At 40.4% G+C, this 22,727-nt stretch overlaps 1 protein-coding gene across 4 annotated transcripts in view; it reads right to left on the bottom strand.

The window, feature by feature from the left end:
- TAPT1 (transmembrane anterior posterior transformation 1) overlaps window positions 1-22,727 on the bottom strand; it is a 73,431-nt gene that overhangs the window by 34,733 nt on the left and 15,971 nt on the right. The window contains exons 3-5 of one of the 4 annotated variants that reach the window (XM_084857060.1): window positions 16,861-16,914; window positions 8,106-8,224; window positions 2,156-2,179 (exon numbers count right to left, since the gene is read on the bottom strand). In XM_084857060.1, the coding sequence (XP_084713186.1) occupies window positions 2,156-2,179; window positions 8,106-8,224; window positions 16,861-16,914 (197 nt within the window). The remainder of the gene's footprint in view (window positions 1-2,155; window positions 2,180-8,105; window positions 8,225-16,860; window positions 16,915-22,727) is intronic. The other 3 variants (XM_084857062.1, XM_084857063.1, XM_084857064.1) reach the window with 3 other exon arrangements.

Here is a 22,727-nt window from a genome sequence, read left to right as displayed (position 1 = left end):
AGTCTGTTGGATGTAACTTTGGCTCCTGATTGTCCAGTTATAATGGATACTTTTCAATTTGTACAGCTTGAAGATATGGACAGGATCCTTGGAGAAGTTAGGCCTACCATTTGTGTGCTAGACCCTTGCCCTTCCTGTCTCATAAAGATGGCTGGAAAGGGGGACTGGCTGAGTTAGTAAGGTAGTGGTGAATGCTTTTTTACAAGAAGGTGTGATTCCATCTTGCCTAAAAGAGGCGGTAGTGAGATCTTCGTTAAAAGACCCTCCCTGAACCTCAATGTGCTGGCTAATTCCCAGCCAGTCTTCAATATTCCATTCTTGGGCAAGGTCTTAGAGTGTGTGGTGACTTCTCAGCTTCAGGGGTTTCTGGATGGGTCAGATTCATGTAGAAGTAGATGCAGAACTCTTGCACCGCATTTTTATGCAAATCTGTAATAATGTGGTACATAATTGTTGATTGCAAATCTTAAAACAGGAGTCTGTGTTTTCATCTGTCAGATCAGAATATTTTAACTTGATTATATTCATTGCAGAAAATGTGGATTCATAAAGGTGAGCAAAATCTTCCTCAAAAGGTATTAAATACAAAGCAACTTTTCTGAGACCTGAGTACTCTGCCTCATTCATTCCATTCCATAAAGTGGCATCAGCAATCCTAGATTTTAATTGCAGGTTGGTGTGAAGAGCTAAAACCTCATTTTCATCACTGCAATACTGCACTGAAAACGAAGATTCAATTTTTGAAGCAGCTTCCACATCAACTTGATGCAGCTTCTACATCTTGTCCCTATCTTTACTGTCCAAAACCGTAATCCTCAAATCAGAATAAACCTCCTGACTGCATGCTGACTGAGGGAGGCACACTGCTTGTCAACTGCAAAGCTCACAAGCGCAGTGCCTGCCTCTTTATTGTGCTCTTCAACACACCTATTTCCTAGGAAAGAGCAAAGATCTGCAGAGGAGAAAAACAGAAATTGAGAAAGGTGGTGTTCAGTGCACTGTTAAGTCGCTCCAAGGACTTCAGCTGATCCCTAATTTCTTCTCCAAGGTCCTTACTACCCCCATTCCGACTCAGCTCATGCCATTGGCAGATACTGTGGGTCAGTCAGCTATACAAGCAACCCAACTATGCGCAGGCTGAAGCTCACCCCCTCCCTGCCCCAGACCTGTAAAAAGTTCACTCTTTCCTTCCTCCTCTCCAACTCAACCACCACTTGCTTGCACGCCTCAGTGAGTCTTTTCTCCTTCTCTTCTCTCTCCGATACACTGGCTGGGTTCTCAATCCACCTGCCCCCTAGACAGTCAGAAAATATATGAAATGGCCCTAGCAAACCATGCTATGCCTCACGATGCTTGCTTGCCTTGGCAACTCCCCCTTGCACACCCATGCTCTGTGCACACGGGAGCTGCTGGTGACTGCTGTCCAATCAGCGCAGTGAAGAGGGTGGGAGAGTGAGTGTGTAAGGATATGATAGGCAGCGGGGGCATTGCACAGCACTGGGGCAAGGGCGACAGAGAAACACAGGGCTCCATTGTATCATATAATCTGGCAAACAGTATGGGGGCCAAATCACCTCTGAGCAGCCCAGCAATCTCCTGGTGGATCACGCTCAAAGTTCTGCCACCTCCACTCTAAATGGTTTAGTTAACACCTTTGTTATTGACATATATTTGTTTATGAATTTTTAGGTACTAGTAAAGCAAAATTGGAATTTTAAAAAGCAGAGCACTATTTGTATAATAATATTGTATAATAATATTAGCCCTATTCAGGTGTTCTCCTGACATGTAAGTTCTACACGTGAAGAGTTGGAGTGGGGATGAGCATGCTAGCTCTGCCCCCTCCCTCGCCATTCTCATTGCCCTCTACACATGGAGGGCGACTGTCTGCAGAGGTGAGCTTCCTCTATCTGTGGTTGGTCCTAAAATTTGGGGTGTATTCAAGAGAGTCTAGACCGCCTGGAGCCACATGATATGTGGAAACGTCCTTGAGGAAGAGGATCCTTGTTTCCGTGATACTTTAAAGCATGCACTTTGTATAAGAAATAATTAAAACAAGCTAATAACTTCCTTTCTTTGTGTGCAGTTTGATGAACCACAAAACCACATGCGCATAGACAGCACAACATGCTAAAAAAGAAAAACCAACACCAACCTTATCCTTAGGCCTCGGTGAGAGCTGTCTCAAAACAAACAAGGCAAAATGAGAAATTGCATGATAATTAATAGTTTCAAACACTTTTCCAAAGAAATCTATCTTAAAAATAATTAGTTGAGGCAGCTGATATGAGAGACAGTAGCATCCATTATTTAAATCATCACTGTAGCTTAATATATTTTAGTATAATTGGCTTTATTTTTTTTTAATGTGACAAAGTGGAAGTCATATTCTCAGGGAGAAAAAGCCCAATGAGATAGAGGTACTATTCTGATGAATTAAAAATAAGCTTCCTAGCAAACGTTTAACAATAAAAACCACACAATTCCACAAGCACAATTCCATAGGCTGTACGAAAACATTTTGCAAACACCATGCAAAGGCAAATCTTATAAACCACAATTTATAAAGCTGGAAATTAGCACTCCTCCCTCTTCTCCCCTCCTCACACACTGACTTGGTACTTAATTACTGGACTGTATTATTATTATTAATAACAACAACAATAATAGTAATAATATTCAATGTACACCCCACCCTTCACCTCATGGTCCCAGGGCAGATTACATACATATCAATAAAACAATATAAAACAACTTAAAATTACCATCAAAAACTCAATTCACGGCACTGTACGCAGCTTTACTACGGGGGGGGGGGGCACATCACAATCTTATATCCTTCATCCACTTCCAAAGGTCTAGGAAAAGAGGTGTGTCTTGACTTGCCAATGAAATGCATACAGTGCTAGGCACACTTCAAAGGGGAGGGAATTCCACAACCTTGGGACGAAGACAGAGAAGGCCCTTCCACATACTGCTTTCCCATGAACCTCCAAGGGTAGCAATATTGATAACAGGGCCTCCCCTGCTGATCTTAGTACCTGGACTGATCTATAGGGGAGGAGGTACTCTTTCAGATATTTGGGACCCATTCATTTAAAGCTTTATATGTTAACATCAGCACTTTGAATTGGGAGTAGACACAAAGTGGTAACTAGTGTGGATCCTTTAGGATTGGGGTGATTTGAGTCTTACCAGTGCTACCTGTCAGCACCCAGGCTGCTGCATTCTACACCAATTTTAGCTTCCTGACAGTCTTCAAGGGTAGCCCCACACAGACTGCATTGCAATAGTATTATGCCAAAGTTTCCCATTATGTCCAAACCTCGGGACTGGCCTAGTGTAAGTTAACAGACCAAGATAATAAACCAGGATCAGGATTATTCTGGTTTGTAAACTGGCATTAAGACAGAGTTCCCTTGTTCAGATGTAATGGGAGACTCTGGCTTAATACAAGACAGGAATGGAGCACTGAAGCTGGCACAAGTGGAGGAGGGGAGGGGCAAGGGAGGAGCTCTCACCTTGATGCTTCATAAAATGATTGTATGAACTGGGCCTTTGTATACTACATACTATAAAATAAAGCAAGAGATATGGTTTGAAAAACACTTCATCTACCTTCTATATACATTTTTAAAATAAACCTGTTTTAGACTGAATTTAATCTGAACTATGGCTTGAATACAAAGGTGCTCTTGCATCAACAGAAGGCACTTCTACTTGAGCAAGCTGATTCACCCATTTTCTGAATAGTCCCTCTTGAAGTTCCCCACACGACATCCCATGGCATGCTGCCCCCCCTTCCCAGTCTTCAGGGTGCACAGAAAGCTGCAGGGAGTGGGAGCGGGTGAGAAAGCCATTGCACAAGCAGAGTTCCATTCGCACATCTCTGGATTCATGTCACTGTTATTTCCATTTCATTAGCAGCTGATCTAGTCTTTTGCCACAAATCTTCAGTGCTCATAAAAAGTTATTACCCATAAGAATTTTTACTAGCCCATTTGCCCACAACTTTCTGTGGGATATCAATGATATGAAAAGAAAAAAGAACCATATAGAAACTTTCCTGCAAAATAGGCAAAATTACATGGTTTTTCTAGAAAATGGCAGGACAACTTCACCTGAAATTTCATGTAAGAATGTACTCTGATTTAACTATTTCATTACCTTCCTAAATGTTTTTCAAAATAAGCTCTATTGCAAATGACAGGTAGTGTTTGCTTTTCTCTAAAGTGTCTCTCACCTACAGAAACCAGAGAAATTTACAAATACAAGTATGTTTGTTAATAATTTCACTTCCTGTCTTTTTGACAGTACAACCTTCAATTTCTGTGGAGGCAACATTGTAGCAGATAGCAAAGAAGAAAAATCAGGATATATACTCACCATGGAGAAGTTCCATGTGACATCACATTCCATCCTATAATGGAAGTGAAAGTGCTCTTCCCTTCAGTCTGATTTACAAGAAATAAAAGAGAAAGAGAGAGAAAGAAGGTTGTAATGTTGCTACTCTATGTATGTTGACCATCATGGAAAAGAGGGAAAGTGATTTTGAAAGCTTTGTTTTCCCTCATTCAGCATATACAGATTGCAGCAGGAAAAGGGCATTTTCCCCTTCAAGATGAAAGGAATGAATCATATCTGCCTAATTAAGAATTTTTGGATAATCAAGCCTGAACCTCAGAAAAAGGAGATGGATCAAAGTTTGACAGAGACACTCAAATTTACTATTGTCAAACTTTAAATATGAGACAAGAGAAAAAGAAACTACAAGAGGAATTTTGTATTTCTAAAAAGTTTGTATTACCACTTTCTGGTGGAATTAAATCAATAGCTGAGGTACTGGTTCGTACAATCAAGCTAGGCTTATTCAAAATAGGCTTATTTAAATTGCGAAGTGTGCCAGGTGTGATTTCCATAATCACAACCCGGGTACAGGTTGTCGTGTTGTCCAAACCAGCATGGCTTATTTGAGGGGGAAACAATCCTCCAATAACCCTAGAGCAGCCCAAGGGTTGTTTTGGAGGGTTGTTTTCCCCTCAAGCAAGCCATGCCTCCTGGGACCAGATGACATGACAAGCTGTGCCTGGGCAGTGATTATGGGAAACGTGCCCCATGGTGGCTTTTTTTGAGAATCAAGCACTATCTAGCAAAAGAAAAAAAGGCCTACGGTCTCCAATTAGGAGAATATATATGTTTATTCACACACACAAAATATACTGCTGCAGACAGCAGTATATATAAATGTTATATGGGATACAATATTGATCTAAATATTGGGTTATAATAACTTATGCCTCTGGGATCACAGTAATCTTGACAGAACTTGTATTCAAAATTACTCAAAATGTGTTAATCTTTGAACAAAAAAAATCATCTTAATGGAGGAGAAAGTATATATATTTCCCCAAAATAAATAAGAAAGGTTATGGTGAAGGGAATCAACTATTTTTTGGTTATCAGAAACTCAGGGCTCAATTCATGGCAAATGTTACAGTGGTAGGGCAGGCCATAAATATAAATTATGAATAACATTTTGCTGAAAAGAACACCTTATAGCTTTTCCAGAGAGCAGCTTTCCCCAAGGTTGATTTAACGCTACAGCCCTAAATCAGCAATGGGAGAAAGTACAGTGATGTATTATTAACGTGGCAGTTTTTCATAACTGCTGCTCTTTTAGACCATGCCACAAATGCTGGTTTATCCTGCCAGACCCCAATTTGCTATTTCAACCAGCAGGGAGTGGCATAGCCTCATCTGACTTGCTGAAGTAAGGTGTGCCGAAACAGTAGGCCTAACACTTGGAAACCTTCCATCTGGAAGCACCCTTAAATTCTCAGGCATCAAAAGATACCTCTAAGTTTTCATTGTATGGCTCCTCACTAACAAAAGCTACAAATAAAACTGTTTTTAAAAATGTAGCTAAATATCTAGCTCAAACAATAAAAATGTATCTGGCAGCCCTGGAACAACAATGAACAATTAAATGAACCTACTTTCTTCAAAAATAATCTGTCAAAACTCAAAGAGTACAAAAGAACATCAAACAATCCTAGCTATGAAGCAATCTCCCTGTTCTGTTTTTATCTAGCCCAAGAGACTGGATGCTGAAATAAGGCTCTATGCAGTTAGCTATTTGCATTTGACACCATTCATGGTGTCATGAATAAAGATTAACCTCAAAAGACAAAAGGATTTTTATGCTTTCCAAGCAAAGAAGGTAATACAATTTCTATTTTAAGAAATTTACAAGAAACTAGACTAAATGAATTGCAAACAAAGGAAGGAGATAGAGGATACTTAATCTCTCTATTGAAATCTTAAAAAAAAAAAAAAACAGAATGAAGGGAGGAGCACTTTTAGTTTCTACATAGAATGGAATATGATGTTGTACGTATAGGAAGACCTTTCCAGCAGCCCAAACAAACCAAAGGGAAGAATACACACACAATACAGGAAGATTATAACCACCCACCCACTATCAATAGATTTAGTTATTTCAGAACTTTATTTTCTAAAATGGCATTTGTTAAGTATACCTACTGATATTTTGGATGAATACATTTTTCTATAGCAATTGTTTTCTGTTAAAAACATGCAAAAATCAAGAAATAGAAAACAGCATTTTTACCATAAAAGAAAAAGTATATAGTGCATTAAACTCATATATTAAGTATTTAATAAAATTCCCCAATTCAAATCATTTATGAAGCAATTTGCTTATCAGACAGCATCAAAATGTATTTAGGGCAGAGTTCAAATGGATATGTTATTCTGAAAAAGCAGCAAGTAAACAGAACCTTTGTTCCGTCGACCCCACAGAGGTCAAATGGAAACTAAAACCAATTTTGATGCATCTGGACTGTACTCATGACTTCTACAATACCTTGGATTTGCTGAAGTCTTAGCCGCTGACTTCAGTGGCAGGTTTTTCTTCAGCCTTATACAACTTGTCATAATGAAAAAAACCCCAACCCCTTGACTTGATTGACTGCTGGCACCTGTGGCATGGCGTACTTTGTGCAGTCCCATTTTTTAAATCAGGACTATGACGGTTAATCTGTAAGGTGACTGATCTATGAAATCGGTTATATATGGAATAATCTTTCTTCCGGCAGATTTAATAACATGGTTATTGTACAGCTAAGTAGAACCTGTTTTCGTTTACACACTGAGTGTTCATATATATTTGGAATATATATGCCAAGGTCCAAACCAGTGCAGCCTGATGCTGTTTCTTACAAGTTTTATTAAAAAGAGAAAATTTGGTCTATTCTCGTAAGGACTTTTTAAAATTGCCCTCTAACCTAGCATTTATGACATGATTAACTTTATAAAGACTGGGGAGAGACTAAAGTTGAATGCTTTACAGACAAATGCTGTACAACATGGTGACTTATCATAGTATGCACGTAACCACTCCATAAACTGATCATTTTACCACACTTAACACAATAAGAAATCCAAGCCCACAGGGGAGTGGTAAAATTCTCCTCACAATGTAGCAGGATGATACACATGCCTGGCTTACAAAGTGGTTACATCACACCGTGGTCAGTTTCAACTTGGTAAAAGGTAATCTGTTTTCACCCATAATTTATAAATCTTGGGAGAAAACTATAAATGACATCTTTATTTTTTTCTAAGATAGACTTGTAATCTCAGAATTGAACAACTTCCGTATCATCACTAAAAGGGAAATGTGTCTAGGCACCTTTCAGGTCAAAATAAGATAAGCATGCTATCTATTTTAGCCCTTTAAAAAAAAGCATTAAGTTACAATGTCAAATCAACTATAATTTAGTGAAATAAAACCTAAAATATAAGGTGCTCAGCATGTCCTTCGTTCACCTTGCTGGTTCAAATATTCTACAGGTTCTCCCACAATTTGCTGTTTACTGCTCAATGGAACCACAATGGAGTAAAGCTCAGAAATGAATACCAACTGTTAGGATTATTTTTGTTTACTTTGTTCAGCTTGAATCTGTTTATAGTTTCAAATCAAGTCTAAAGAACCACACGGTTAACTAAGCCAATTAAAAACACATTAAGATATTATTCTACACAAATTCAACATAGTTTTTACAAAGGAATAAAACACTTACCGCAAGCCATAACAAGGCAATGTGATGAACCTGAACATTGCCAGAAAAACCCTCAATGGAAGGAGTGTGAAAACATAGAGAAAAGCATCCAGGCACAAAAAGATTCCAAAAATCATCAACTAGAAAGTAAAAAAAAGGCAAGAAAGATAAATTAGAGTAATAATGTCCCCTTTTAAGAATTCCATATTGACTAATACAACAATTTTAAGCTGATAAAATCACACTTCCGCTTGCACAAAAGTGATACACACACATATATTAAAAAGCCCAATTAAAACAGTCATAAAACAAAAGCACAGAACCCCCTGTAAAATCACCACTAGCAGGCTGTAATACGGAATATTTCTAAAGTCTGGGCAGAACAGTTAGGTTTTCACAATTTTCCTGAACCTTAAGAAGGATAGGTCAAGGTTAGCCTTTCTAGGGAAGGTAATCCAAATCTGTGGCATCTTGCAGAGAAGTGGTTGTGGGGTTCTTATGGGATATTAAAACACTATTTGTTTAGCTCATTGAACTTTACAAAACATGCTGTGTAGTTGGAAAATGTTCAGAAAAATTCTGCTCCATATGATGCAGGCATTCAAAGTTTGCAAACTTTCATGGCTCAGTGATCCAATCTTTACTCAATAGATGAATTTTTCTTAGATACAGTTTCAGATCATCAGCTTTGACCTTGCATTCGCATTACGATGACTACAGTCTTTCTGAACTAAGGAGAGGCAACTTCTGCAGAATTCATTTTAATTGTGTGTGTTTTGCAAGTGTTCTCTCACACGTGCAATGTATAGAATAATGTTTAGCTTTGTGTCAACATTTTTCAGGCTGTGTATGAACAAGATCTGGGGATCTTCAATGAGAAAAACCACTAATAAAAGGAAGTTTTCCCACCACTACGATCTAACCATGCAATCCACAGCTGCAGCTATGTTTTCAGTATGTTCCACGGGCCACTCAGTTGATGCAAGGTGGCAGTAAGGTCCAACAGGCCTGGCCCATATTTACTGAATGTACACGATAACCTAGAACATGCTGCATAACTGTCTACAATACATAAGTTCCTTGGCAGACAAATAGATGAGGAAAACGTTCCTTGAAGATAGAAAGTTTGAAAACAACTGGTCTATGTTCACTGTGTTATAGTGTGGAACTAAGTAGTGCTATACTGTCTTCTACTGAGATCTGGGCTATTGCTTAAAAAGTTAAGGCCTGGGTGAATAAAAATAGATCTATAAACCTATATATTTATTTATACTCTACTTTTTAGTTAAGACTGGCTCCCAAAGCAGCTTACAATTAAAATTCACACGGAAGCACAATACGATATGAAAATTCCATGCACAACTTTTTTAAAACTTTGAATGTTAAGCACTTATCCTTTAATGTATTAATTAATACAAAGGTTTATTGTTGCTAAGATACAAGCTATAATTCAGTTTTGCTAAGCAGGAAACCCTTATTTTTACTAAATAAAAAACAGAAAATATTTTCAAAATCTGTGACCGTACAGGTCTTCAAGGCCTTATGATGCAAATCAACACTTATTTAATACCAATATTGATAGTTATACATGTGGCTTTTCAAACTTCTAAAATCAAGTAAAATCAACAGAATTAGAGCTCTAAGACAGGCAACAGACTTAAGGCCTGTTGAGACAATTACACCCCTGGGATTCTATACAAGTAAGAAGGCAATTGGGAGCTGGGACTCCCTTTTCCGCAACTTTTGCTGCAGAAGAAAATGAATGACCAGAATTGAGAATCTATGACTAACTGTCAGATACTAAAATCATCTAAAACTTGTACCACCCAGCCAGAAGGGGGAGGTGATGCATTTAAGATGGTACTGTAAAGGCCAAAGTTAGGGATGTGTGAGAATTCTGTTTGGGGGTGAAAACGTAATGGATTTTTCTGGTTTGCCCCTGGCAGATTTTGTTCCATTTCCCCCTCCTGGCATCGACTCTATCTGTAGCGAATTGATCCAATATGCAGATTCCTTTTTTAAATGGCAGCAATTTGTGAAAATTGGAATTTTATGTTTTGTGCATCTTGAAATTTGTGCAAATGGGGTTATTTTTTAAAAAGTTTTCCCCGGTCTTTTGCAAGTGCACAAAAGCACAGATTGTGCAGTCCGATAAGTAGTCTTGCCTTCTCAATTTCCTTGTATGTTTCAGCTGTCAATGGGAGGAAAGAAGTGGAGTAGGTAACATACAAGGAAACTGACAAAGTGAGACTGCATATAGGCTAATTTGCGCACAGTTGCAAAGAACCGGGGGGGGGGGATAATAGTAAGACAAAGGAAGAATCGATTTGCACAATTCAGAAGCACTGAAAAAGAAAAAAAGTGCAAACCAAGTAAGTGCACCAAGCTGGAGGTGGGAGGACACAACATCTCCCACTTGGCAATGTAATCCTCTTACTATTAGGTGTTGAACTGACAGTTACCACTATCCTCCTCCCTTTCAACACTTTCCAGAGTCTCCAGCAAGTCCAGAAGGGGGAGTTATTCCCCCCGTCCCCGTTTTTGTGGCTTTCTCTGAGTACTTACGCCTGTTATGCCAATTTCCCCGCCATTTACTGTCCAGCCTTTAATTTGTGCAAATTTAGAGGCTGGGCAGTAAACAGAGGGAAAATTTGCACAACAGGAGTAACTACACTGAGAAGGAGCTGCGAAAAGGTGGGGGAGCTAATAACTCCTCTTTCTGGACTTGTTGGAGACTCAGGGAAGAGTTGAAAGGGAGGAGGATACTGACAAGTGTCAGTTCGACACTTAATATATGTTACCTATTCTGCTTAGGTGCTCCCACTAATAGCTGAAACATGCAAGGAAACCAACAAGGCAAGAATACACCTATCAGAAAGCTGAATCTGCATACTTGTGAAAGATGGGGGGCGGGGACAAACAAAACTAACAACCCCATTTGTGTAAATTTCAAGAACCACAAACAAAAAGATCCAATCTGCATGAATTGCCATTTGCGCAATGGTGGGACCCCCCCAAAATGCACAAAACATTTACGGAATTAGGGGAAAAAAATCTGCTACAGTCCGTCGCTGCTTACTGGAATGGAAGCACTGCGGAATCCCATCAGGCTCAAACAGAACAGAATTCCCAGCATTGCACATCCCTAGCCAAACTAGACATGAAGGGCCAGCTACTTTTTAAAAATTCACACGTCTATACTATTCACATATAATTAAGAGGGAATGCATGGGTGAGGTAAAGTTAACCCACCCACACCTCACATACCAGTGCTCCATCGCTTCAGACAGTTTGGCTACTGGCCAAATGGGGGAGGGAAAATAAATCTGAGACAAATTTTTAATTGTTGGAGTTGAAACTTAAAGGCAGCCATAGGGCCAGCCCCAACATTAGGCACAGTGAGCCAGTTTTCTCAGGTGGCACATTAGGGGTCATCAATAACACCCTGCTCCACCCACAGGGCTCCCATTGCTTCTGAATCCGTGATCCAACTTGTAGCTCTCCCCTGAACTATGCAAAATGGTATGGCTGTCAGGGGGAGGAAGGCAGAAGCGGCAGCAGCAGCCAATTCCTTTGCCACTGGGATTCTGTATGGTGCACATAGTTGTTGTTTTTTAGTCTTTGTTTTATGTGCTTCTCTCTTTATTTTCCCTTTCGTTTGCTTTCTGCCCATTTTCCTCTTTATTATCCTCATGTTTCTTGCCCGTTTTTCCCCTTTGCCATTTCTGCGCTCTATTTCTCCCGCATCCTCTTTATCTTTTATGTGCCTCTTTATTTTCTCTTCTCTCTAATACTGGGACATCTGGTATTAGAAGGAAGAGCAAAACTGCTTCCTATTCATTTTTAACACACCATACATATTTTTATACACTTCTGTCATGTTTCCCCTTACTTACTTTTTTTCTAAATAGTCCCAATAATTGTGACCTTTCCTCCTAGGGGAACTGCTTGAGCTCCCTGATAATTTTGGCTGCTGTTTTGTGCACCTGTTCCAGTTCTACAACATCCTCGTTGAGGTCTGGTGACCAGAACTGTACATAGTATTCCAAGTGTGGTTGCACCACAGACTTGATTGAAGACATGACAATATTGCCTTTTTATTTTTGATCCCTTTCTTATGGATTCCTAACATCGAAGTCGCCTTTTTCACAGCTGCCACACACAGAGTTGACATTTTCATTTGGCAATCCACAAACAATCCCAAGATCTTTTTCTAAAGTTAGGATTTTTTGCCCGAAGGCACACCACTTTTCACCTGCTTACACTGAACAACATTTGCCATTTTATTATCCATTCACAATCCCTTTTTGGTTTTACCATCCTGAATAATTTGGCCACCTTACTGCTCATCCCTAACTTCAGATCATTTATGAATAAGTTAAAATGTTCAGGTTCCAATACAGATCCATGGGGGACCCCTCTTCTTGAATGACTGTCCATCTATTTCTGCTACTTGCTTCCTGTTCTTTAACTAGAAACTTTCCATCCTGTCTTGTTTCTGTTCTTTCTGTCTCTTTTCCCTCCTTCCTTTTCTGAAAAATAGTAAATATGGCCTTTCCTGCAAATTGGCGAATTTCATTCAAGAAATCACAAACGATCAGAACTTTATAAAATCAACTTTATTGAGGTTTTCAAAACATGAAGATTCAATTGATCAAGTTAAGAGGCATTTGATCAGCTTTCTAAGGTTGACAGTCCCAAAAATCCTGAGTAATTTGAATTATTTTGACTTTTTGTTTCTTCCTTAAAAAAAGGGAAGAAAGTTATATAGCTTCCTTCACCGGGCCATTTCAGAATAGGTTTGATGTTTCTACTCAAAAACCTCAGTTTTTTCATTGGCTTCAGTCACTTCCACTTCCTGTTGGCAATCTTTTCTTTTCATAAGCAGACAGTGGCCAACAGAATTTTGAAAAAGAGTTTGGCTCCCCATCTTGTCCACTAAAAGCTTTTCTAATAAGTAGTTTTCATGGGAATTGATCTCACTCTATATTTTTTAATAAAAGGTTTCTATTTCAAGCTTTCAAATACTGGCATGTATTCTTTCTATTCTAGAGATATCTGCATTGCAGCCCCTTTCTTTCCAACTAATTTCTCAACTTTGGTTCTTCTAGTACTAGTCAGTCATATTTCCTGAGTTGTCAAAGAGTATATATTAAAAGTAATACACATGGTCTTTCTATGACAGCATGCATATCCTTCTGCTATAGCATTCCAGGTTTATCTGGCGAAATGTCAGCTGCAACACATACCCTATCAGCACTATGTAAAAATAATTTATCTTCCTTCCTTCCTCTGAAATTTATGAACATTTGCACTTGAAAATGTCTAGCTCTTACAAAAGGCATATATTTGGAAAGAAGCAGTGCAAACTGATTAGATCAACATCAAAGTTTGCTCATTGCTGATGCCCTCTTACAGGTTCCATCCTATACACGCATAGTTGGGATCAAGTCAGATTGCACAGTGGAACTTACTACGAAGTAAACATGCATAGGATCAGGCTGTATAAATAATTTTGCAGTAGCACAAGAATGAAGACAGTTTCAACGTTCCACCCCTTATCTCCAGAAAAGAAACAAGATGTACTTGTGTGTAGCCCAACAACAAACATTCCTTATGGGCATAATGAATGCCCATAATGAGTCTCTGAATTCCAATGGTATTTCTTCATATTTACTCTCACAAATCCATGACAGGTTGTTTGCATTTTTATATTTGTTAAACCAGTAGGTTCATGAACCCAACGATCAAGCTAATCGTGTGCTGTGTTTTGTTATAAGCAATATCTTGTAGAGCAAAGGTTAAAATGTGCCTGGACAAAACCCAGCAATTGGTGAGCATAAATGCACAGGTTATCTGTCACTTGCTGTTCCAAAAACAGTGATGTCGACCATTTTGTATATATTTCCGAAGGTCAGATTAGACAATGGCAATAAAACAAAGTGAAGCCAGATAAAAGATGAGAGAATTTTCACCAAGTTTTCAGAATAAAGCAGGATACAAACCTCATTACAACCAGTAAAACGCAGCTGAAATACCAATAAGTTAGCTTCCATTGTTCTAGTTTAACAAATCCCTTCCCACCATCGGTGCAGTTAGTGCGTTGCTCACTTTGGCATTGGCCCCGGATCTTCTGAGCTATGCCTCTAATCTTTAGAGCTGCCCCAATTGCCATCATCTGCCTTAATATAAAGCCTGCTTCTTCCCTCTGAACTCAGTAGCCTTGCAGTTACTAGGAGACCTTAGGGTTCACACCCTTAGCAGACTAATAGGGAGTGTAGCATGAAGGCGCCAGCCTTTTAAACTAGAGGGGAGACTGTCACCTTTCCTTCCACAGTCTGCTCATTATTTTCATCAATCCAGAATCCAAAATAGCCTAACAGCACCACGGTCACCTGGCTTTCTCGGAGTGTGCTTGACTCTGCAAAGACTTGTCCACTAATTGCTAGTGGGCAACTGCACTTGTGCCCTGAGCCACTGTAGGCAGCGAGGCCCTGACAAGAGTAACAGTAGACACACTGGCTGCTCACAGATCAAATGGCATGCCAGAGGCTTCCTCATCTGTTGCTTCCTCCAAGCTGGCTCAGGCTCCTTACCCTGGGGAAAAACAGAAGTAGGTTTGCTTGCAAAAAGGGTTTGAATGAGCACCAATGCCTGAATTTGGAGCAGGGTAACGTTTGAGTGTACAGTTTGCCCTGGCTTCCTTGAGTGTGCCTGGAGCTCCTTGACTCTGCAATCATCTTTCTGGAGTGCACCTGCTTTTTGCATGATCCATGTGGCCAGATTCTGGTGGGTGCATGGTCCTCCTTGGCATCAGGAGTTTGCACTAGGCTAGAGAAAGGTGAATAGGTGTGGGACGAGGATAGGGGCTTCTTGCTGTTTTGTGTTCAAAAGCAACAATATTTTGTGGCACCTTAAAGACTCACAAAGTTACTGTGGCATAATAAGCTTTCATGGACTAGAGTCCACTGTACATAAAGTTATTTTGAAAGAAGTTGCTTTTCATGTAACTGGAGAAAAATGGCATTTGCTAAAATAAAGGTACAGGAGCCCTGATGATCTGTGTTGCATCTGATCCCTTTGGACTAACTGGCTTTTTGCCCACATGTGCTTTCCTTCCTGCTGACTCCCTTGAATCTTTCTGCCTGAGGTTTTTTTTTTCTTTCTGAAAACAAATGCCCTCCTCTCCTCTGTTCATACATCCCTTTTTACAAATAGGGGTGTCCTTAGGAGACTGGGTCCTGTAAAGATACACACACTCTCTCTTTAGAGCCTGAGGCAGCTGCCTCAGACAGCTGATTTAGGATGTGATGAAAAAGCAGCAAATAATTCATAATTTAATCTATTAATTATTATTGTATTTTCACTGCCAGGGAAGGGGAGAGATGCTTGTAGAATTTTCTGCTTCAGGGGCCAAAAGAACTTGACTGGCTTTCAGTACTATTATGCATCTTGAAGCAGAGCAGCAAATGGAGAGGCGTCATTTGCTGCTCTGCCTCAGGCAGCAAAATGTCTTGGGACCAGCTCTGGACATGGCGATAGAGACTTCTGGGATGGGACAAGGTAGCTGAGATGGTACAGGAAATTATGTGGGGTAGGGAAACAACTGTGGGTACAGAACATGTTCAGGATTACATCAAATTTATTGCATAATCTTAAATTTATTAATTCAGAGGTAAGTCATACTGAGTTTTACTCCTAAGTAAGTGTATGTAGGACTGGAGTCTCACTCCTTAGGAAAAGTGCTCAGACCTGCAACCTGCCTTATCCACCCTGAATATAGTTCCAGTATGTGGATCTAGAGAGAAACCTGAGGATTGATAACTTTGGTAATTGAAGAACGACCAACCAAAAACCAAGGTACCATGCTGGTCCATAAGAAATAAAACCCCCAAATCCACACCTTATTAGGAATTTTTGTTGGTACCTAATAAAGGCATCCAACTATGCGTTTTAGCACTTTAAGAGCTGTATGATGATGAGTTTGCTAGAAATTAAATATTACAACATTTGGTGTAGATTTTAGGATTTCAAGAAGTCAGAACCCAAGAACTGTAAAAAGAAAAGTGTTCTAGCATCCCCAAAACTATCAAAGTATTTGAAATAAAATGAGGAGCCACATTTGATGGCTGCTCTCTTTGCCTCCTCATCTGGTCCGGGGACCAGGAGCAGCAAAGCAATGTCCTCCAGCCTTACGGTCTCTGTCTGGTGCTGTTGCACTTACTGATGATGAGGGGATGGGAAGAGCTAGTGAAGATTTAAAGGAAAAGGTGGCCCCAGCCAGTCGTGTCCGACTCTAGGGGGTGGTGCGCATCTCCATTTCTAAGCCGAAGAGCCAGCGCTGTCCGAAGACGCTTCCGTGGTCATGTGGCCGGCATGACTGAACATCGAGGTGCACAGAACACTGTTACCTTTCTCGCCGAAGTGGTAACTATTTATCTACTTGCAATTTCTTGCTTTCGAACTGCTAGATTGGCAGGAGCTGGGACCGAAGACGGGAGCTCGCTCTGTCACGTGGCACTCGGGTCTCGAACTGCTGTCCTGCCAACCTTCCGGTCTGCAGTTCAGCATCTTAACCACTAAGCCACCGCGGTCCCTCAGAGGTAGGGTCCCTCAGAAGTAAATCCCACTGTGTTTAATGGGGGTTTCTCTCTAGTAATTGTGTAAGTTTGCAGCCTAAGAGCATGGGTTATTATAGTCCATAACACATTCCCACACACTCCCTTGCCAGTGTGCAATGTTCAGTTTGCACTTAATCGGTAAATGTTTAAGGTACCATACAGCTCTTTGCTGGTCCCAGGCACTCCATCCTCCCCATCTGGATTTCAGTCTGAAAGATCAAGGAAAAGTGTGGATGCATGGAGGGTAAGTTTTAAGGAAGCACAATTTGGGACATTGCATAGTTCTGTCTTGAAAGCAAGCAAGAGCTTAATTAGCTTGCCTTGTATAAAATTTAAATTATAGTATTTCTAATTATGCATATGTATTTGCATATGCAAATTAGCATATGCAAATTTGTGCAATTGTTTTGTCCTATGGGCCTGTGCCCTCGAACTTTTAGGTACTTAGCACCACCCTGGCTTTCCCACACAAAGTTAGCTGGCAGAATGGAACTAGAAAGTACAATTTCAGATTCTGAAGCATTAGAAGGGGAAGGCAATGTTAATGGAAGCCAGTATTTATTTATTTTTTTAAAGCAGGGGTGGAGATCATACCAACTGGTATTACAGAAGGGGTGTGTGGAGATCATACCACCTGGTGCTAAAGAAGTTGGTTGTTTTTAAAGTACATCACTAAAAATAATGGGTTAGAACCTACAAAGCACAAATGGACATCTGCTTTCCTGCCTCCTCCCTCCTGCTGAGGGCCACTGTGACCCCCCCTCCCTCGTCACCTTCTCCTTAGTTGTTTTAAGCAGTGTTGGGAACTGCTGTATGGGGAGGGGAGTCAGAAGAAATTCAGGAGGAAAAAACTCCACATTAGCATAAGTGCCTTGCCACTCATGTAGGGCACCACTGGATTCAGGCCCTTCTCAATAAAACACAGGAATACTTGTATACAACCAAAACTTGTGTAAGACCCAAAACTTAAAAAGGGAGAAAAAGATCTACCTCCATTTCTGACATTATAGCAGGAACAGCAAAAAAGCAAAGAATGAGTAGCCAAGACATCTCAACTCAGTGATCCCTTAGATAAAACCTGAAAGGGATGGATCCAATTGCCCTCTTTTATATGTGCAAGCAGTAAGAACTTTTGCAAACATATTAGGGCAATATTTCCATCTGAGCCTTTCATCTCACAGTGTATTCTTCTAAAGGATTCACCTGCCCTTGAGAAGTTTGGGGGTGGGGCTGCCACTGAAAAGGTCCCCATTGACAAATAAATGATCACCATTGGTGGTTTGTAACCCAGATAAGCATTATCATTCCCATATTGCAGATGGAGTGCTGAGGCTGAGACACAATGGCTTGACTAAGGCCAATTGTTGATATGAGCCAGAGATCTCCAGCTCATAGCACTTGCTCCTAACCATCACACAAATAAATATTTCCTTATTCCGGACATCCTTACTCTTGACTTGTGAGAGGAAAAAAATTATCTTTCATCAGTGATGAGACCTGATTAGGACATTAATATATAACACCCAGGGAAGTTAACACTTTTCCAGTTTTATATTGTTGTTCAGTCGTTCAGTCGTGTCCGACTCTTCGGGACCCCATGGACCATAGCACGCCAGGCCTTCCTGTCCTGCGGTTGTTCCATGTCTGGTTCTTACTGTTGCTTCTTGACCCTCGTACAGGTTTCTCAGGAGACAGATAAGGTGGTCTGGTACTCCCATCACTTTAAGAATTTGCCACAGTTTGTTGTGATCCACACAATCAAAGGCTCTAGCGTAGTCAATGAAGAAGAAATAGACGTTTTTCTGGAATTTTCTTGCTTTCTCCATGATCCAGCGAACGTTGGCGATTTGATCTCTAGTTCCTCTGCCTCTTCGAAACCCAGCTTGTACTTCCGGTAGTTCTCGGTTCGCATACTGCTGAAGCCTAGCTTGTAGGATTTTGAGCATCACCTTGCTGGCATGTGAAATGAGCGCAATTGTGCGGTAGTTTGAACACTCTTTGGCGTTGCCAAAGTTTTATATTAATGACCATCAAAAAGAAACTATGAGGGCCACAGTTCTCTCCTTCCCCCACACTTTCCAGAGGTGTTTCTCAAAAAAACTAATTTCCACCTTTGCAGATTTGGTTTCAGTAAAACTATTGCTTGCATTAATAAAACTGTTTACAGAAAACTATTTAGCACATGCCTTACTAAAAAGTAGCCACTCACTATACACAATCGGGTAATATTAAAAATCCAAAAATAGCTTAAATTGAAACTATCAAGGGATTATGGGAGAACTGGCAGCGCTAAGTAAGTAGTACTTTGGAAATACCAAAATTTGTGTGTTTAGCTCTTAAAGATTTGCGGTTGGTTCAGGCATAATGCTAAACCATAGTTTAGCATTATGAGAACAAGGTGCAGCTAGCCTGAGGCTTGCATGTTCTCCATCTTCCTCCTCTAGCACAGTCACAAGGAGGAGTTTGAAAGCTTTTGTTCCTGTTTTTGGATTAACTGCAGTCTCCAGTATTGTCCAAACCCAGACAAACCCCAAACCAAGCCAATTTCATAAACTGTGGTTAAGATTAATCAAGATTGTCTGGGTTCAGGTGACACAGCAAGCTGTGGCTTCTCTAAAGCTGAAATGGAAGCTTCAGGTCTTTTCCTTGCAGACTCACCGGAGGGGAGGGGAGGGGTGTGCCATCCTACGGCTCACCCAATCTTGCTCTTATCGCAATAATCCATGGTTCAGCACTATGGCTGAACAGAAGTTAAGTGCTAGCACTAAAAAGGGTACTTGCATTTCAAAGCAACATTTTAAGGGTGTTTGTCCTTCAATCACATATAACCAGCTATAGGAAATGTACACTACAATCCTTTTTATGCCTATTCAGAAATAAGTTCAATGAGACTTACTGCCCGGTAAGGTGTATAGGATTGCAAACCAGGAGCTGCTCAATTACTGCAAACTACACTGGGAGCTGTTTGGCTGAAGTGCAGCATACATGTATACTAGAGAAATAGATAAAAATTATCATAATGGTAGGAGCATACCCCCTCATATCTTTTTATGTCTAAAGTTTAGTTGCACTGGACCATATTTTTAAATAATAACTCCTCATTTAATCCAGAGTGCCTGTAGAATATTATTGCTGTTCATTAGTAACAACAACAAAAAACAGTTTACGGGGTGAGGGGTGGGGGAAGCAATTCTGAATTGTTCAGTTTTAACCTCTCAGGTCTTGTACCATATTTACTAATTCTCCTGCCAGATGTTCATTCAACGTATGTGCTATATTCAGACTGGGTTTCCTGAATGTCTTTCTTTTTTAATGCTAGTTAAGTAGCAAGAATACAATCAGAATAGTCTTGTATGGTAAAGCCTTACAAGAACCCGACTGCACCATACTACCCTTCCCTAGGTTCTTGGCCTTTATTGCAAATAAGCCAGGGGTTGGCAACACAGCATCTGCCAAGACCCCCAAGGGTGCCTGCCAGACCCCACTCCTCCCCCCGGCTGCAGACTTTCCTGCCATGACCTTTCACTCCCCGACACCACTTCCACCACTCCCCTGGGCCTTTCCTTCCCCGCTGCTGCTCCCCCGCCCCCACAGCCTTTCCAGCCATGGCCTTTAGTTTTCTACCTCAGCTGCTGCTCTTCCCCCAGCCTTTCAAACTGCCACTGCCACTCCTCCTCCCCCACTGCAACCTTTCCCACCACTACTGATGCTCCTGCCCGCATTCTTTCCCTGCCACAGCAGCCTTTAGTTCACTGCTGCCCCTCCACTCCCCCCTCCCGCAACCTTTCCCTCTGCTGCCTTTACTTCCCTAAGATAAGTGAAGCAGGGGAGTGGGGAAAGAGGAGGAGGTCATGAGGGGGGTGGGGGAAGAGGAGGAAATTGCAATGGGGGGGAGAGGAGGAAGGAGGAAATTGCATTTTCTGTGTTTTGAAAAGACTAAGATCTTGTTTTTGCTATAACTTATAATGAAATGTCACAAAAATGGGCAAAGGCCTTCAACAAACAATATAGTCTCAGCCTTAATTGTGACAATAAGACAGTCATCAGCATACAGCAACAATGGTACCCATATGGCAGCTAGTTTGGGGGCATGAGAATCAATTGAATTTAATAAAGAACGGAGGTCATTCAGAAATAGATTAAATAAAGTGGGTGCTAAGACACAGCCTTGTCTCACACCTCAAGTAGAGAAGTTAGCCTTAGTTAATAATGTTTGGGCCCCATCTAACTTGAAGAGTTGTTGCTGAATGTAATTGTTTAATCAGAAATAGTAGCCTCTTATCAACTGGAGTTTTTTTTTTTTAACTTCTCCCAGAACAAGGGAGAAAAAGCTGCTTTAAGATCTATAAAGGCAACAAAACATTTCTGTCCAGGTCCCTGAGAGTACTTTTCAGCTAGGTGTGATAACACCATGCAATGGTCAAGAACAGACTGACCAAATCTAAAAACAGCTTGTTCTATATCTAATATATAGTAAATTCAAACAACCAAGACTCAAGCTTATATTTTTAACAGGTAGGCTGCATAGATTTTCCGAACAACTGATAATAAACTAATTGGGTGATAGTAGAGGAAGGAAATTGTAAGTGGGGTGGGGAGGCAGGGAAGAGAGGAGGAGGAAATCATGAGCAGTAGGAGGGAGAGGAGGAAGAGCAGCCCACCCCCAACAGCAATTTTACATAGTACCCGCAGTCACATTTGAAAATGTAAAATGTACCTAAAAAGGTTGCCAAGTCCTGCTGCAGACGTTCTGAATCGTGTAGGTCATAATGTGAGCTAACGAACTGAAGCTTAATTCAGATTAGGCAGAAATACTGATGGTAGAAGGGGAGACTGATATAAACAGTGATTTTCAACCTGTTCTGGATGTGGTTATACCGTTTGGAGGTGTTTCTGGACTTAGCTTTGCTTGTTGATGTGAAAGCTAGAGATGCGATGGGTTGGGAAAAACTGGGAGGAGAGGGGGAGAACAGGAGAAAAAAAAAATGTTTCCATCCTGCCCATTTTCTATGCCCAGGACTTCTATTCTATTTTTCCAGCGGAAAAATGGAAATTTGGGGAACACTGGGGAAAAAAAACACTAAGTTTTCTTTTTTGGATTGAGTGAAATGCAAGGTTTTACTCACAAGGTTTTACTCACTCAAAATGTGTAGTATGAAGATTTTTACATAATCTACAGCATTATAGAAGTGATATGGCGTGTGTATAATGTAGACATATACTATATTCACATTCAAGAAGCAGTAATATTGTGACTGTATGAGAGTGTTTCTGTCCAAATAATACATTTTTCTGTGTACTACAAAATATGCGGTTTCCATTTTCAGCTTTTATTTTCTTCTACTTCTCCAAAGGCAAAAAACTAAGGGCAGTGTCCAGCTGTGCCATTCTGTAGTGCAAATGATGCTGCACTAGCAGAAACTAGGTTCCAAACTACGTGCAAGAAGAAAATCCAAATAAAGTTATGTTTGTGCAAGTGCAGTTGTGCAAAGGTAATCCACAAGTGCTTGCACAATGGAAAGATTCAGCAGAGCTCCACTAGTGCTATTTGAGTTTGCGAATAACACCACTGGACACTGTCCTAAGGCAGATGCACTTAAGTAGCATAGGATACAACAGTTCGCAACTCTCAATCTTTTATGGGGCATATTTCCAATCTTGCTGGTACAAAACAAAGGCATGTATACTTTTTTTAAGGCTGCAGTCCTATATGCACTTACCGGGGAGTAAATCCACTAAACAGATAGGTTGTGTCCAATGTTAGCCCTAATTAAAAATAGACGCACTGAAATGAGGTAGGACTAACAGTGGATACAACCAAATGGGTCTTACTTCTGAGTAAACATGCATGGCCTTGCTTTGTAAATTTCATAAATATGCCACATTGTAGAATATTATATGCTAAGAGTTATAAGTGATGTTTATTAGTAGTAGTAAGTTGTTGTTATTTATTATTATTATTATTATTATTATTAAGATTTGTATACTGCCCAACTGGCAAATGCCCTTCGAATGGTTTACA

This window comes from Heloderma suspectum, chromosome 5, assembly GCF_057233095.1.
Source record: "Heloderma suspectum isolate Gila_16-S chromosome 5, 16-S_ref, whole genome shotgun sequence".
In the NCBI taxonomy this organism is placed as follows: domain Eukaryota; kingdom Metazoa; phylum Chordata; class Lepidosauria; order Squamata; family Helodermatidae; genus Heloderma; species Heloderma suspectum.
Note: the sequence above shows the minus strand (reverse complement) of the source record. Positions and strands in the feature narration are given on the sequence as shown.